The sequence below is a fragment of the Xyrauchen texanus genome, chromosome 18, assembly GCF_025860055.1.
Source record: "Xyrauchen texanus isolate HMW12.3.18 chromosome 18, RBS_HiC_50CHRs, whole genome shotgun sequence".
NCBI lineage: Eukaryota > Metazoa > Chordata > Actinopteri > Cypriniformes > Catostomidae > Xyrauchen > Xyrauchen texanus.
Window position 1 is genome coordinate 19504549 of NC_068293.1, and position 16748 is coordinate 19521296.

The window sequence follows — 16748 nt, forward strand, 5'->3', positions numbered from 1 at the left end:
ACCAGTTTACTGGCCTAGACAGCATTTTAACTGCTTGAAGACAGAATAACATGAACTTGGTGCTGAATTTAGCCACTGTGTGTGCTTGTAAAGTTGTTGCATGGACATGTTAAGTCACTTTTCAGAATTGCTTAATACAAAGCTTTAAGACTAAAAACTAATTATTGACCTTGTTATTATTTGCTTCTTGATCTTTAACCCAGGTTTTTAATCAGATTAGCTGTGGTAGTCTGTGAATCTTTAAGTCCATCTCCAGTGTTATGATCTTAATTTCTCATTTGAAAACATTTAGTGGTATTGAAGACTATTGGTCAACCAATATAAGTTTGACAAGAGCAATACTGATATTTGAAGAGTAGAATTTCTGATGCCTGATAAAATGCTGATATACGACATTATGCTGTTCCCTATACTGTTATATAGCCCACACAGTACAGTTTAATTTGAGCAAATGAGATGTACACAACTGCTGAGGTCAAATCCTGGCTGTTATTATTTTACTACAAATATGAAGTCTTCGACATTTATTTCTTGTGTTGATCACTTATGAAAAATAGTTTAACACTGTTTACTAACATGGTTACAGTAAGGTTCCATTTGTTAAAGCTACACTATGCACACTTTTTTTAAAATAACTAAATATTATTAATGAGAGAGTGCAACAAAAATCTTCCAAACCATGTATTTACCCAAATACACTTTGATAAACCTCTAATAATGATTTATATTTTAGAGCTGTCAGGACTTTGCATACATCATTCGCCCGTGTGTGTTTACATCATATCTGTACACAGAGAAAATAAGATCCGGCTACTGTAGCAAGTGTGTGGGAATAGATGAAGCTGAAAGGTTGTTGTCACAACAAATGAGAAAAATTGACTATGGATCATTCAAAAAACCTCCGGGGAATCACCGGTTGTAAAAACAAAGAAACCTCGAACAGAGCAGAGTCTACAAGCAAAAAGGGAAAGCGACAGAGTCTGTAACAAAACCCAAATCAACATCGGTTTGGCTTTTCAGAGGTGGCGACAACTGAAAGGATTTAAAAGCGACCCAGAGATGTCTATTTTCTTACTCAACAGGTAAGATATTTTATTGATATGGTTTATGTATAGTTGTGTAATCACACACACTCACGTTTGAAATGTAGTAATTATACTGTTATTGGTGCAGAACCTTTCACTTGCTAGCACATGTGTGTATTTGTCTTCATAACGGCAATCATTTATATGACTAAATCCTTTAGTTCTAGGCTTGCCAAGGACATGTGAGTCTTGAAATGATGTTGACCACTGTTGACCACAACAATGAAAATCTATAAATTAGTTACTACTGTGGTCTATTTGGCCAGAATATCCTGCAGTTATAAAAACGTTAACAACGTTTGACCTTATCAGACTATTAATTGTTATGTTTAATGTTAATGAACATTGCCTAACCTTTGTAACCTCATTTATTTCAAAACATCAATGTTTCCAATAAGTCAAAACAACAGCATAAGATATGGCACTTACCTGCTCAGATGACATGTTTTAGGATATCCGTCTTTTCCTTACTTTCATTATTTATTTGTCCATTTGCTCTGATAAGATATCCTGTATCCATGTGTACACTGGTGCCTCGAACCACATTAATTTGTGCAGAGGAGCAGAGCCGAACCACAACCAAAATTATATCCTTCCGCAAGACACGTGCAGTTTTATTTTTGAACTGCTAGAGGTCCAAAAGTTACATAGTGTAGCTTTAACAGTAGTTCATGCATTATAAACAAGCAATGAACAATATTTTTTTAAAGCCTTTATTAATCTTCGTTAAAGCTACACTACGGAAATTTGTGCTAATTTCACACAATAACACGGTAAACTAAAAACAAAAAAGTAGTCGATGATGAAAATGAAATATAGACTACTATATTAAACAGGAAAATAATATGCAATATAAAAATTACTATAATATGTTTAATTCATATTTTTTTTTAGCTGTAAAGTTATAATAGACACATGGTTACAAACTAAACAAATTAAAATGTATATTACTGTGCTATGAACTCATTTTAAACAACTTGAGATGACAGTCTGTCTGTTTACAATGTACAATCTAAAAAAGACAAGTGATAGCTTGTGCATTTCTGCGACTGGGGCAAAGAAATGAGAAAACAGCGGCACACACTCTTAGGGAACATGGAAACTACAGCATTGTTATAAAATACTCAGAAGTCATGAATATTAGTACATGTTACAGTATCCTCACCAGACAATGTGATGCATCGCGATCGGTTAACACACGAGTATTGTTCAAATCATACGAGCTTGACAAGCAATATAAGCTTCAACAACCCTACCAGACAAAATATACAAACATTATAGCAAGTAAAGAACTTGCCTAACAGATAAACATCCATCCAGACTGCAAAGATGCTGTCCTGAACTGTGACAGTGACTGACTGAACTGAACAGCGTAGTCTTTCCAGCCGGAACGTGACAGCCGGAACTTCTTTTCTGTTTTTATGGACATGATGTAAGGATGAATGAAATAAGCATGCAATTTCATGCCAAATCCAACTTGACAGCTCAAAATACAAATAATTTTTGTAGGCTTACTTTAGGGAAATGAGGTAAGGACATTTTTTTGCACTCAATCAATAATGGCATATATATATATATTTTTAACCAATGTTGTGAACTAATGTTAACAAATGGAACCTTATTATAAAGTTTAACCATTTAAGTAATGGAGTTCTCTGAAAATAATGTTATGCCTTATTCAGTTTGTTAGTTACCTATTCATTTAAAGAAAAATAATTGAGTGCTCTAATGTTAAGGCATTTTGTTTGGATCAATGTCTACTATATTCCATGATTTTTACAGGCCGAGTTGCTATAGGTTGTTGGCTGTTTTGAAACACTAGAGCTGCGTTTACATGGACCCTAGTAAACAGTTTGTGACCAGACTGGTAGAACAGTCCGAATAAAATGTAACCTCATCAATCGGAATGAATTTGCCAAATCCAATATAAACTTCATTCATATTGTAAGGGGTGGTTAACCTTTTATAATCCCTTTGAGAAGAAAATATTTTTCATGTAAACGCTTGATCAGATTGCTTTCTGAAACTGGGAATTTGTGCGCATGTCCATAACTGACGCATTAATGGTGTCATGATGATGAGGTAATGCTGAAGTTGTGTGACCAATACAAGGTTGAAAATTTACACACTACTGACCTATTATATTTTAAAGCTAGATGTTTTTTTATTGTTGCTGGTTGATGAGTAGACTGTATATTTAAACATTTTGAATAATTTGTTTTACATTTATTTGTAATGTATTGTTTATCAAAACCAGAAGACCTCGTTATTGTATCCTCATTCTTTTTGTTGTCCGAAATAATCTCACATTCTCAAAGTCTAGCGTGACCGCCCTTTCAGCTCTCTTGAGAGCGCGTGAAGATGAACCGCGTCTCAAGCACTCTGTGTTCGCCGTCTACAGAGGCTTGCTCCAAACTCCCGCGAAAATATAATTGAGGTATAAATTTATCAAACATAAACTTTAATAGTAGACACAAAGTATATACTACAAAATAGTATATTGTATTGTATTTTATATTGTAATAATGTTTGTTAAAGTAAGGCAAATAAAAAAATATTTTAAATGGATATCTATGGTATGGAATAAATTAAATTATTGCTAAATTACTGCTTACATTATTAGTTCACGTACTGTAAATAATATGGCATATTCAATAATCAAACCTATTAACCGACCAATTTACTGCGTTCAGTAAGCCCTTTGGTGGCTAGACAGGGGACCATTCATCCCGTTAGATCTTCAATGGTGATCTTGTTCATGCAAGATCATCGTTAGATAATTTTCAGCCTCAGTGGCTGCACTTTGGAAATTAAACAGTCATTGCTTTCAGAGTTTGAGCGATTCTTGAAAATGTTAAATCTACCAATACCAGCTGCGTGGCAAATGGGTCTTATTAGAGCAGGCGTGATAACAATGATGGTGATTCCTGACATATCGGAATCAGCTTCATTGCCAAGTATGCTTACACGTACAAGGAATTTCACAAACAAAATTCACTACCACCACCTGTACCATCAGCACTGTTGCCCCCCAGGTATGTGTGCTCTCCCCACTACTCTTCTCCCTCTACACCAGTGACTGCACCACCAAGGATGCCTCTGTCAAGCTCCTGAAGTTTGCAGACGACACCACTGTCATCGGCCTCATCCGAGATGATGATGAGTCTGCCTATAGAAAGGAGGTTGAACGGCTGGCTGTCTGGTGCAGTCAAAACAACCTGGAGCTGAACACGCTCCAAACGGTGGAGATGATTGTGGACGTAAGGAGGAACACCCCAACATTGTCCCCTCACCATTCTAAACAGCACTGTGGCAGCAGTGGAGTCATTCAGGTTCCTGTGCACTACCATCTCACAGGACCTGAAGTGGGAGTCACACATTGACTCCATTGTGAAAAAGGCCCAGCAGAGGTCGTACTTCCTTCGCCAGCTGATGAAGTTCAACCTGCCACTGGTGCTGCTGAAACAGTTCTACACAGCAGTGATTGAGTCTGTCCTCAGCACTTCAATAACTGTCTGGTTTGGTGCAGCTACGAAATCAGACATCAGAAGACTACAGAAGACAGTTTGGACTGCTGAGAGAATTATTGGTTGCCCCCTGCCCCCCCTTCAAGAACTATACAATTCCAGAATGAGGAAAAAGGCTGGTAAAATCACTCTGGACCCCACTCACCCTGCCCACTACCTTTCTGAACTGTTACCTTCTGGCCGGCGCTTCAGAGCTCTGAGCACCAGAACTGTCAGGCACAGGAACAGTTTTTTTCCCTCAGGCTATCCATCTCATGAACCGTTAAATTGCCCCATTGAGCAATAATTATGTGCAATACACAGTTTAGTCTTTTTTATATTTATCCAACACACATCCACTTCTGCCATTACATACATTGCACTAGACAAATTTCTTGTATGTGTAAGCATACATGGCAATAAAGCTGATTCTCTTGGTGATAGGAGCTTCCAGTGCACAAACAATACAGCAACATAACATAACATAATACAAAAACAGCAGCAAGACATAGATAATAATAAAAAAATAATTATACATACTAAACACAGGACAAACAAAAACAACAAAAGAATTGGAGAGCTCCACACCGGGGCGGCCATCTGCGGCATCATGTTGATTTTGCAATGCTATTCATGTACATTTAGAACAGTTAAGCTGAATTATTTTAATGCTATTTTGTACAAATCAAATTCACATTGGCCTACTTATTAACATGACAAAACAAAACCGTTATTACAGTTAATAAATTGTACACTGAAATCGAGCAAGGTGACAAACTCCCCCAAACTACCCCTGTCACTCACTGCAGGTTTACACTGTTTGAGACCTTCATTTCGACGCAAGCTTAATGATGCTCCACACAAAGTTCTGCATTCCCACGAATGCTCTCATTAAAAACAAAGTTGTCTAATCAGCATAATAAATCAATTATTTGCACAGCATCTGTGCCGTGATAAGAACGGGATCATTTTAGTTTTGTTGTGTTGCTCATTTGCAGTGAATTTAACATCTATGTTCAAGCGGGGCAATATGCAATGAAAGAATTCAAAATAATTACAAAGTGTTTTTTGCTCTTGTTCTACAGCTTCTTTTCAAGTGTCAGGTGATGTTGCTTCAGTTTTAATTTTCGTGAGAGCTAGAACATCAAGCAAGCATCTGGCCACTCAGACTTGTGCAGCAGTTGTCATTACAGATAGGACGGAGGACTAATCTAAGCGGCTCTGATTGGCCATTGCCATTTCATTGCTCAACAGACATGTTAGTGATTTGGTTAGAATACTCAACTGCTGCAAAAACACGATGCAACAGGAGCAGACTTGAATTGAAAGCTGTAAACATCCATTTTCACGATTTCATAATCGTGGCAGCCATAATCGTAATCACGATAATTTTTTTCGATTAATTGTGCAGCCCTAATGTAAACGCAGTTAATATAGTCTTTTAGCCTGCAGGGTCTGTTTCTAATAAGGGTGCTCCGATCAGGATTTTTGGGAGCGATCGCTGGAAGAAGTATCGGTCGATCACCGATCACAGGGTCTAATTTGAAGCCTTCTATTTATCATGTAGCATTATTTATTTATTGAACTATTCTTAACAACAATGTATATTAATTATTACAATTAAGAGATAATAAAGTATCATGAACTGACAACTGTTTATGCGCAACATATTCCACTCCCTCTCTTAGAGACACAACTTAAGCATAGCTGCCTATGCTTGGTTATTGAGAACAGCTTAGAGCTTAACAAATATAGCTTTCCTGTGGAATAAATTACAAAAACAGAATATCTTTATAAATTTACTTCAACAAAGGCTATAGCCAAAATATTGTTTCAAGTCAGTCAGCCCTCAATTTATCTCTGCATTTAGAAGATAAAGGATCACGGGCAATAAAGTGCACAGCAAGAAAAAAAATCTATGTCACTTTTTCTCACTTCCTAGGGCAGGCCTAACAAGCCAGACCCATTGTAAGTTCACATCTCTTGGGATGCAAAGAAACGCAGCTTACAATAACAGAACCACAGCTGCACTGTCATGACTGCTTTTTCATCATGAGTCAATGATAAACTCTGGAGTAGCCACTTTTTGTTCTGGAAAGCTCAGCCAGTTTTTGTGGGCTTTTAGAGAGAAGTAGAGAGAGGGTTAGTGGGGTAGAGAAAGAGAGAGGGGGTTATAGATTAGTAGATTCAGATCTCCCAAAGGTTACTTAAGCATCAATGGCAGGTTTTTCTTTATAAATATAAGCATCTCCACATTTTTGGCAGACAGCTTGTTCCTCTTCTCATCTACAATATTCCCTGCTGTGCTAAAAATTTGCTCACTATGGATGGTATAACATCTGCAGCCGATGCGGATGATGAGTTGATCTGTTGCGTGAGCTCTTCAAATGGGGTGAGTAGAGAATCATATTTTCCACCGATTTCCACTGGCTGCCCGAAGGCAAGTCATAGTCAGCTCCATAAGCACACAGGGCACATTTCTGTTAGCAGACTCTGTAGCATATATGTAGTACTGTTCCACCTGGTAGGTACATCTTGCTGTAGCCTCTTGATAGGCTGGCCAACTTTTTGTAGTTTGAAGTTTTGATTAATAAACTGCGCAGTTAGGCTCAACATGGACATGGGACATACACTCGAACTCCAAATGTCACTTGTGAAACTGATTGATGTGTTTTTGTCCTTCATAAGGGTGTCGTGGATGTGTAAACACTGTTTGGTATAACTGCGGCAGGCTTACATAAGTGAAATATTTACTCCCTGGGAGAGTGTAGCGTGAATCCAAGTACGATATGAGTTGCCGGAAAACTTTGTCTTCCACAATAGACATCGGCTGGTGATCAAGACATATGAATTCCATTATTTTGGTTGATATTTATTTTTGTTTCTTGCTGTCATTGCTGTAGGGTTGATGTTGTTGCAATGTCTCTGTTACCGACAGCTGAGTGAGTGGCGCCTGAGCTGCTAAGTGGTCCCGCTCTTTCTCTGCCTTAGTGCTAGTTAGCTTTGAAAACTGCTCATATTCCTTTACGTGACTAACCTTCAAATGTTCAATGAGGTTGGTGGTGTTGAAATGTTTTTGGTGCTTATCACCTCGTGGGATTTCCTTGGCACACACATTGCAAATTGCAAATTTATTGTCTTTTTCAGACACCTGGTAGAACTGCCAGACCGCTGAATATAGTGAAGCCACTTTAGCTGCACGTAGAAAAATTGTCTCACGTGTTTTGCGTCATTTGATCAGCTTTTCTGATCGGCCACCGATCAAACTATTTAAAACGATTATCGGCCGATAACGGTTGATCGATCAGAGCACCCTTAGTTTCTAACTCATCCTATTCTGTTGAAGAGTTTTGGAAGTAGAGTTTTTTTTAAAGAAATCTCATTTGTTTCCTAACATCAATCAACATAAGTCTGCTAAAAACACTTTTTTTCTACCATTGGATACAATCTTAAAAAGTGCCATTGCCATATAGGCCTAATGTATTACATTACACATGTCAGTACATCAGTAGTCCAATATAAAGTAATTATTTATAGTTGAAATCTTCTATAAGCTCTTGATGTAATTTTTTTTCTACATTCAGCTAGGGCTGGGCTATTAATACAATTTTATTTTCAATTATGATTTTGGCTTCCAACGATTATGAAAACAAGAAAATTGAGATAAAATGATTATTGTGCTGCATTTCGTTTCGCAATGAAACACCCCGGCATTATATCTTTAAAGCATTCTTTATTAAAGTTCAAATAATAAGGAAGTGCGTTATGAAAATAAACTCTGTATCTGGATTTTCTCTGTATGGTCAGTGTCTATGAGTTGCGTGAACTGACCAGGGAAGAGATTTAATCTTCTCCCGGTTGCACACTCTGGTGCGGGAACACTTGTCACTCGCACGCGTTTGCTGTTGCTAGATTATAACGTGATGGCTTGTGATGAAGTGAATCATAATATATGTGTCACGCTCAATGTATGTATCTTATTTTAAAGAAAATTAGTGAGGCGCAGCTCTATTAAAAAGAGAAAGTTTGTTTTTTATACTGCAAAAGATTTCTTTTTATCAGAGAATGTTGAATACAATATTTAATCAGGGTTCAACATTAATGCTAGTGTGGGACAAGTGTTTTTTTTCAGTGGTTCAATAAATGCATAATGTTTCAAAAGTCAATGAGTAATTGTGTTAAATAATCGTGATCTCAATATTGACCAAAATAATCGTGATTATATTTTTTGCCATAATCAAGCAGCCCTACATTCAGCTACTTGTCATGAAACATGACAAGTTCACAGCTGGACTGAGTAGATGATTGCTTATGAAGTCAGAAGGCTGTTGGTTTTGTTCAGTTTTTTACCAGCTAGCTGAAAGGTCAGACTGTTACAGTGGAGATCAGATATTGTTTTGTTGTTGTGGAGCTGTGTTCATCAGTCACACTCACTGATGTCACTGCAGTCATACTTAGGCAGACTATTCCAAAAAGGTTGCTAGTTAGTGTAGAAGGGGCGAGGGAACAAATAATTAAAGTATCTCTCTCTTTCCTCACAGTATTAAATCAATACATTGATGTCAAAAATTTATTTTTATTAATATTTTGCCTTTTATGGGGCCTGGGTAGCTCAGTGGTAAAGGAGCTGGCTACCGCCCCTGGAGTTTGCTAGTTCGAATCCCAGGGCGTGCTGAGTGAATCCAGTCAGGTCTCCTAAGCAACCAAATTGACCAGGTTGCTAGGTAGGGTAGAGTCGCATGGGGTAACCTCCTAGTGGTTGATATAATGTGGTTAGTTCTTGGTGTGGCACGTGGTGAGTTGAGCATGGATATTGCTGAGGATGGTGTGAAGCCTCCACATGTCTCCGTGGCAATGCGCTCAACAACCCACGTGATAAGATGTGCGGTTTGACGGTCTCCAACACAGAGGCAACTGGGATTCGGATTGGTCACTACACGACCATGAGGACTTAAAAACAAAAAGCATTGGGAACTGGGCATTCCATATTGTGTGAAAAGGGGGGAACCCTTTTGCAGTCGGATGTGACATTCTTTTATTTATTTTCCTCAACAAACAAATTATAAGACACTGCTGGTAAAAGTTTAATGTTCAAAAGCTGCTCTTGAGTGTGGTCCGTGGTGCGAGACCATCATGGTTAAATTAAATAAGACACAACGTGCCATTTGTGGAATTTGCTTAATTCTCTTATTTGGACAGTAAAATGTTATTGTTTTATCATGAATTTAATTATTAAATAACCGTGATCAAAGGTTTATTTAATATTCGCGACAAGCCTAGCTGGAGGCTATTGTTCAGTTTTAGCAGGGATATGTTACAAAAAATTTGTTGAAGAGGGCTTGTCGCCTGGCCTGCATGGTAAAATGTTTCTCTGTTATTTGGTTTATTGTTTATTTTGTCTTTGTGTACATGTGGCATTTGATATTGACCAAAATAAAGTGTTCAAGCACACAAACGTTTAACCTCTCTTATGCATGTGTTTTCAGGCTCCGCCGTCCATGGTCAACACAGAACAGAGACAGCATGCAGAGCACATATTCCTCTCCTTTAGGAAGTCAAAATCCCCCTTTGCTGTCTGCAAGCACATCCTGGGTAAGTCTCAGCTCTCAGACACAGGTCCGATCTAGAGGTCGACCGATATTGGTTTTTTTCAGGCCGATGCCGATCTTTTGAAATCCGGGTCGGCCCGATAAATATGTGCTTGTTTTTAACCTCTTATTTGAACCTTTTATTTGAAAGATAAAATGTAACACAAATAATTACTTAAGATAGACAAAATTTCTCAACAAATACATTTATTGAACACTTGACACTTAAATTAAAAATGTATAATGTAAAAACATAGTATAAATAATGTATAACAAATATATTAAATAAACAAAGCAGGTGTTACGAACTGCTCCGTGACACGAATGTTGAGATCCAAATGCAGCTTTAATTAAGGGGCAATCCAGACACGTAATCCAAAATTCAGAGCATCCAAGAGAAGCACAGGCATAACTAGGGATGGGTATCGTTAAGTTTTAATGGTATTACTATCTTACCGATACTGCTTATCGATCCGGTACTTTAACGGTATTCTTAACGGTTCTTTTTGTTATATATATACATATATATAATATATATTACACAAATATAAACGTTATATAGGCACAGTGATTTAATTTCAGGGAGGTCTACTAACATTACTGTTCAGGTGTGTTCTAAAAAGAAATCTTATAAAGTAATCAATTGTAAAATAACACTGCATAGTTTATCATAGATAGATTAATGCTTATTAATGCAGAAGTTATTCATTCAAGAGCTGTAAGTGATTTTCTCTTTGCCTTTTGTCGTTTGATTTGCAGTAATGGCTCGATCATCAGCATGTTTATTAGACTGCTTCCCCTTTAAGACCAAGTGCAGATCTAATAGGCTCCTGATGCAGCATATTTTCTCCCAACTATTTCCATAACTACGTCCATTTAAGACATAAACTGTGTTTAAGTGAATCTCCAAGCCGGTCGTTTTGACATATTTTTGTGTATAGTTGATCGTTTAGACGCGCACATGAAACCCAAAGTAGCCTATACGTTTGCTTGTCTCTTTGCGGTGTGTTTCGAGCGCTACGCCTTTGGGAACGGAATCTCTTGCGCTCTTTTTATTATTAAACGCGTCCGCTAATTTAGCAACAGTAGCATTTTACAACAATCACAGATCGTGCTGATTCTGACGTTAAGTTTGAGTTTTAGGGAGAAATGTCAGTGCACCGCTGTGAAGGGAAGGAAGTTGTGCTAGACAGAATGCGGCTTATGTATAAATATTCTTTTTATAATCTTTGGAAGGCAAAATCTAAAATAAAATCAGACTAATATCACAGATCTAAACCAGGCAATGTTTGAATGTTTAGTTCTGTCACTCATTAAGCTGGGCTGTGTTGTGCTCGCTGTGGCACCGCATGAGCGAGATCTCTCTCTCTCTCTCTCTCTCTCTCTGACTGCGAATAGCTAAATTGCATCACAGACAAATGGTTTCATATTATTATACATAGAAATGGCTGGCGAGATAAAATAACTTTCTCTTTATAGCAATAATAAATGTATTTTCTTAATTTCTCTAGTACCGACAGCAGAACCGATAACGTCTGAGCTTACCAAAGCCAGTCCTTCAATAGCCTATACTGCGTTGGTATATTTTTTATTATTATTTCTCTGCATTGAGTGACAACCCTCTCAAATATAAGACACACAAACAGAACAAATAAAAGTCTCAGATTCACTGTCTGTAATTGCAAATTTCTTGCTTACTTGTCATTGTGACATGATAGCAACCCTTCTGCTGTGATAATGCAACTTCAACTACGCTATCAATATCCAAAGTAGCCGAACGTCATGTCAACTATCGCGTTTGTCGTGTTTTTTCTCGAAGTTGACAGTAACAAATCAAAAGTTTTTAATTAAATATAAAGAAGTTATACAAATTTAATCTTTACCGTTTTCTCAAAGGAACTTAGCTCCTTCCTTAGGCACTGGATGAGGTCTGCTCACTCTGCTGGAAAATGACTCTAGGAGCAGCGTGCGTCAAACACGTGTTCCACAACAACACTAGGCTGCCCACAGATGCGCCTGCCTAATAATCGGCTTGATATACTTGGATATTGGCCGATGCCGATTATGTTAAAAAATGCAAAAAATCGGTCGACCTCTAGTCCGATCTGTCTGTTACAGTGTCTACTGACTTAACTGCTCCAAGATCAAACCTTCTGCTCAGTCTTGGTTGCTCCCAAAAAAATGCAACCGGACGGATATTCTCACATGCGCGTGTGCATCTCCTTTCCTTCTCGACTGTCTGTCAGACTCTGTCAACTTACACCACACACACATATGCAGCAGATGTCAGAGAGATGCGAGGGGGTCTGACATGAGTGTGTGTGTGTGTGAGTTAAAGCAGTGTTTCTCAACTGGTCTATTCAGACTGGGTCGCGGACAGCAGGGAAATAACAATGCCATGGTAACTTCTCCCAATGAAGATATTTCGGCGGCCGCCCAAGTGATCAAGTATTTACCTGCCGAGGCAGATTTAATGATAATCTCGCAAACGGCTAAAGACTTCTCATCTGCACTTTCGCAAGTGTAACGAGCTCGCGAGCTTGATCTGGTCTTCTCTCTGGCAGCGTTCAACAACTGGGCTTCCCTCGATATTGCGTAGCGCAGACATCAAAACTGTGACCAATTTCAATTCTAGCGAGACTTTTCTAGTTTTAAGTGTTATGGAGATTGTCAATTCGAACCTTTCAAACAGTAGCAGCCCTGACATGCCAAACAACACTAAGGAGGAAAAGAGCAACACTGTGCTATGCGCCCAAAAAATAAATAAAATTACACACCATCACCTTTACAAATTTGTTTCAGGATTTTACATGAGTAAAAGTAACTGTTATATTTTGACAAAATGTTTCAGTTTCATATGAAATAATCTAAAAGTAGAATCTATTAGACCTCATTTTATATCAACAGTGGCAGTTTTAGTTAAAGTTTCAAGATGTGTTTCAGCTAGTATTTATTTTTCATAAATACATTAATTTATTATTATTACTATTATTTAAGACTAGCACACTGACCCAACCATGATAATGAGGAGCCTTTCCTTCTGTGTAATACGTGTATCAATATTTAATATTAGGTAACAAACGAGATAATAATGGGCCCATATATGCTCTTACATTTTTAAAAGGGGGAGAGACAGCTTCCTGTAGATTTTGACATCATCAACAAAAATAATGTCACTTGATGCATGTCCTTGTACTGGAAAACCATGAACAAAACTATGCAACATAAGAGGAAATGCAACATCTATAGCAACATCTGTAGCACATCACTTTGTACGTATATAGGTCTTATCAAGCTGGACAACTTTCGCATGATATGAGTGTGAAGCAATCATGTGTTCTGTAACTACTTCCAGGTCCTTGAATAACGTATAACGTCCGAGTAAGGGCAGCCAGTGGACTTTATGGTGCCCCTCTTGGGAGTTGGTGCCCTACGCAGACCGCATAGTCTGCTTATAGGGAGCAGCGATACTGGAGTTGTCGGCCATTAGGCCTGAGAAAAGTTAACACATGAGCGTGGCTGAGGAGCTCTGTATCGCCACCTTTTGACAAAGTGGTGGGGTCAGTTTCTTCTATGGTCACCATACTTGCTACATATATTGTTCTCATCAAGCCGGAGAACTTTCAAAATTACAGTCATTAGATCCGCCCAATAGGAAGTCTGCCATTTAGATTGAATGTAAAAAAATAAATAAAATGGCAGGCCCTGAACTTTTGATTACTCCTCCTTGGGGATTCATGTGACTGTCACCAAATTTAGGCAACCTTATTCCAAGACATCGAAGATGCTAAATAGCAAACAGATTTTTTTATAGATCGAATGGTGTTGCTATGGTGAGGCAATAAATTAATGGAAAAAGTGGGGAACAGCATCCATTGTGTAATTTTAAATCATATGGGTGCTGTCTCTTTTTTCATGAGGGCTGATCGCATGGATCTGGCTATTGTAGGTAACGGTCTTGGCGCCACCAACTGGCAACAGGAAGTGTGACACTTTGTGTGACTTTGAAATAGTCCTGTTATATTTACCCTCTCAAATGCATGCTTTGTTTTCCTAGAGCCACCAGGTGGCGATGGCTCTGTAGTGCTTGGGACCGATTTATCAGTCAACTGATATTAGCCTTTAACTGATATATCGGTATTGCCGTATACAGAGCTGAGCTGACATGTTCGCAGATATGAAAACTTATTTCAGAACATTGAACAAACATTGGCTTTATATTGAAGTCATAACGTAGTTTGTCCAGCAGATCATGCTCCGACTCCATTGTTTACAGAGTTGAGCTGACAGTGGCTTGCAGACAGGGTGGCATTAAGCGGTTCGGCATTAAGCGGTGCGGTGTTAATTTACATTTACATTTATGCATTTGGCAGACGCTTTTATCCAAAGCGACTTACAGTGCACTTATTACAGGGACAATCCCCCCGGAGCAACCTGCCTTGGTGTCTTCTCGATAAGTTGCTAAGTAGTTTGTGAAATGCATATTGGAAAGTTAATAAACAATGATCCCATAATTTTCCCTTTTCAATATAATTCATATAATGTTAACCCTGCCCCTGACAACCATGTCACTCATAATTATCACATCTGTTTGCTGTTAGCCAACTATAATTTGTTAGAGGATCTTTTTGCAGCTCAGTAGACAATGGTGCGGTGGTGGATTGTGTCTGTTGAGTGTTGATTTCACGCTACGTTGTTGCCTAGTTGGTGAGACGCAATGCTGGAAAGTAAAATAAACAACGTCCATCTTTTACTCTCGGTGGTAATGTTAGCCACGTAGCTACTTTCATTGGTTGTCAGCTGAGTGGAAGCTAATGTGTAAACATGTATTCACCAATCTTTTTTGTTCAGGGTTCACAGTTTGGTACTCCCTTCAACCGAACAATCCTGTCAAGTCTGGTTTTCCACCGGTGAAAGTTTCGCCTGAACTTGTATAGCAGAATACGGTGCAACACCGCTGCCACTGTGTTGGCAGGTGTAAATTCTTCTTGTTACAACATGAAACTAATTGACAGTATTAAAATAGTCAGCATTTGACTGATACTAAACGGTACTGATGTTTATTAAGCTATTTATTGTATTTTTATTATTCTTTATGTTCTCAGTGTTTATTTGTAGAATTTGTTGACCAATGTATGATGATGCCAAATATTCTTTGATAAATATATTTGAAAGCAGCCTTCTGAGTACCTTTTCCTAGTCATATCGGAGCAAAATTGGTACATAATCCACATTAGGGCTGGGCGATATGGAAAAAAATATTATCACAATATTCTTTTTCATATCATTCGATATCGATATTTATCACGATATTCAATCACATTTGCACATTGCACATTCTTTTGAATTCCCCCCCCCCCCAAAAATCCTAAATAGTCTTTATAAAACTGCTTTGGGGGCTCAGAATGCAGTGGTGTCTGATGGATCTTCTATGAAATTATTCCAATATTTACCGTCGTCATGATGTCCTGCAGTCAAGATGGAATCAATCTGGGATCCGGAACACAGTGACCTGCGTAGCGGGGGCTATAGCAGCTTCATACAGTCTGAGGCTGCGTTTCCACTGACGCGGAAGAAATCCGCACAAAGCCACTCCCAACACTAGGGAACCGCTTGCCCCGCCCGCGCAGCTGTCAATTTTACAATCCACCTCGCGAGCTTGACGCTCTGCTTCCATAGGTAGGAATTCAAAGCGCTCGCTCACATTCACACACTACACGGCAGTTAGCAACGCGCATGTCTATTGAAAATTACTCAAAAGCTTATCGTCGATATCATGGAGTTTTTTTTATCGTGATAAATATTGTTATCGTGTTATCGCTCAGCCATAATCCACATAGAAAAGGCCTGTTTTCATTCCAGCTCAAAAATTCACTATATCGGCCACCATATCGGTAATCTGTGAATTTTCCTCCACTAAAATCGGAATCGATCTCAAAAATCCCATTTCGGTTGAGCTATACTCCTTAGTCTCATGTTCCCATAGCAGTCTGCACATGTCTTTTATATACCATTTCCAAGATTGATTGGTCAACATTAAATATCTTTAATCTTCGCATGAGGTTCAATCTTTGGCTTGCTTTTTTTTAAAAATGTAGTCTGTATTCTCACAATAATACAACGTTGTGTCAATGTATGTACCAAAATATTTAAAACTCTCGGTTATCTCGACGACCTGGTGAAACTCATGAGGGGTGAAAAAAGTGAGACAATCACTGGTCCACAATTTTTTTTTCTGTGGTTATTTTTTTAAAGAAAAAGCTAAAAGCACCAATTCCAGCTATTATAGTGATTCAAGTGATACAATTGTGCAATATTCTGGTACTGGAAACTATCGCAGCTACTTCAGGCAGATTAACTGTATAAATTCATAGAAACATCCAAGTTAAGTGTAAATCACTGCCATTCGCGTGATCGACAACTGGAGCACGAACTGACAGCATTTCTGCGCGTGCACAGTGAGGTGCCCGGGGCACGTGCATGTGAGATGTGCTGTCGCAAGGCGATCATGGCGACGAGAGTGGCTGTGTCTGAAATCATTCACTATTTCCTATAGTGAATGGTAGTTA

The 16748-nt window shown here is 38.4% G+C and overlaps 1 protein-coding gene across 2 annotated transcripts in view; it reads left to right on the plus strand.

The window, feature by feature from the left end:
• The window catches only part of LOC127658640 (exportin-4-like), a 66553-nt gene that overhangs the window by 665 nt on the left and 49140 nt on the right, over positions 1-16748 (plus strand). The window contains exons 1-2 of one of the 2 annotated variants that reach the window (XM_052148020.1): positions 956-1082; positions 10078-10183. In XM_052148020.1, coding sequence (XP_052003980.1) covers positions 10090-10183 — 94 coding nt within the window. In that variant the 5' untranslated portion in view covers positions 956-1082; positions 10078-10089. Of the gene's footprint in view, positions 1-955; positions 1083-10077; positions 10184-16748 lie in introns of those variants that run through there. The other variant, XM_052148021.1, reaches the window with a different exon arrangement.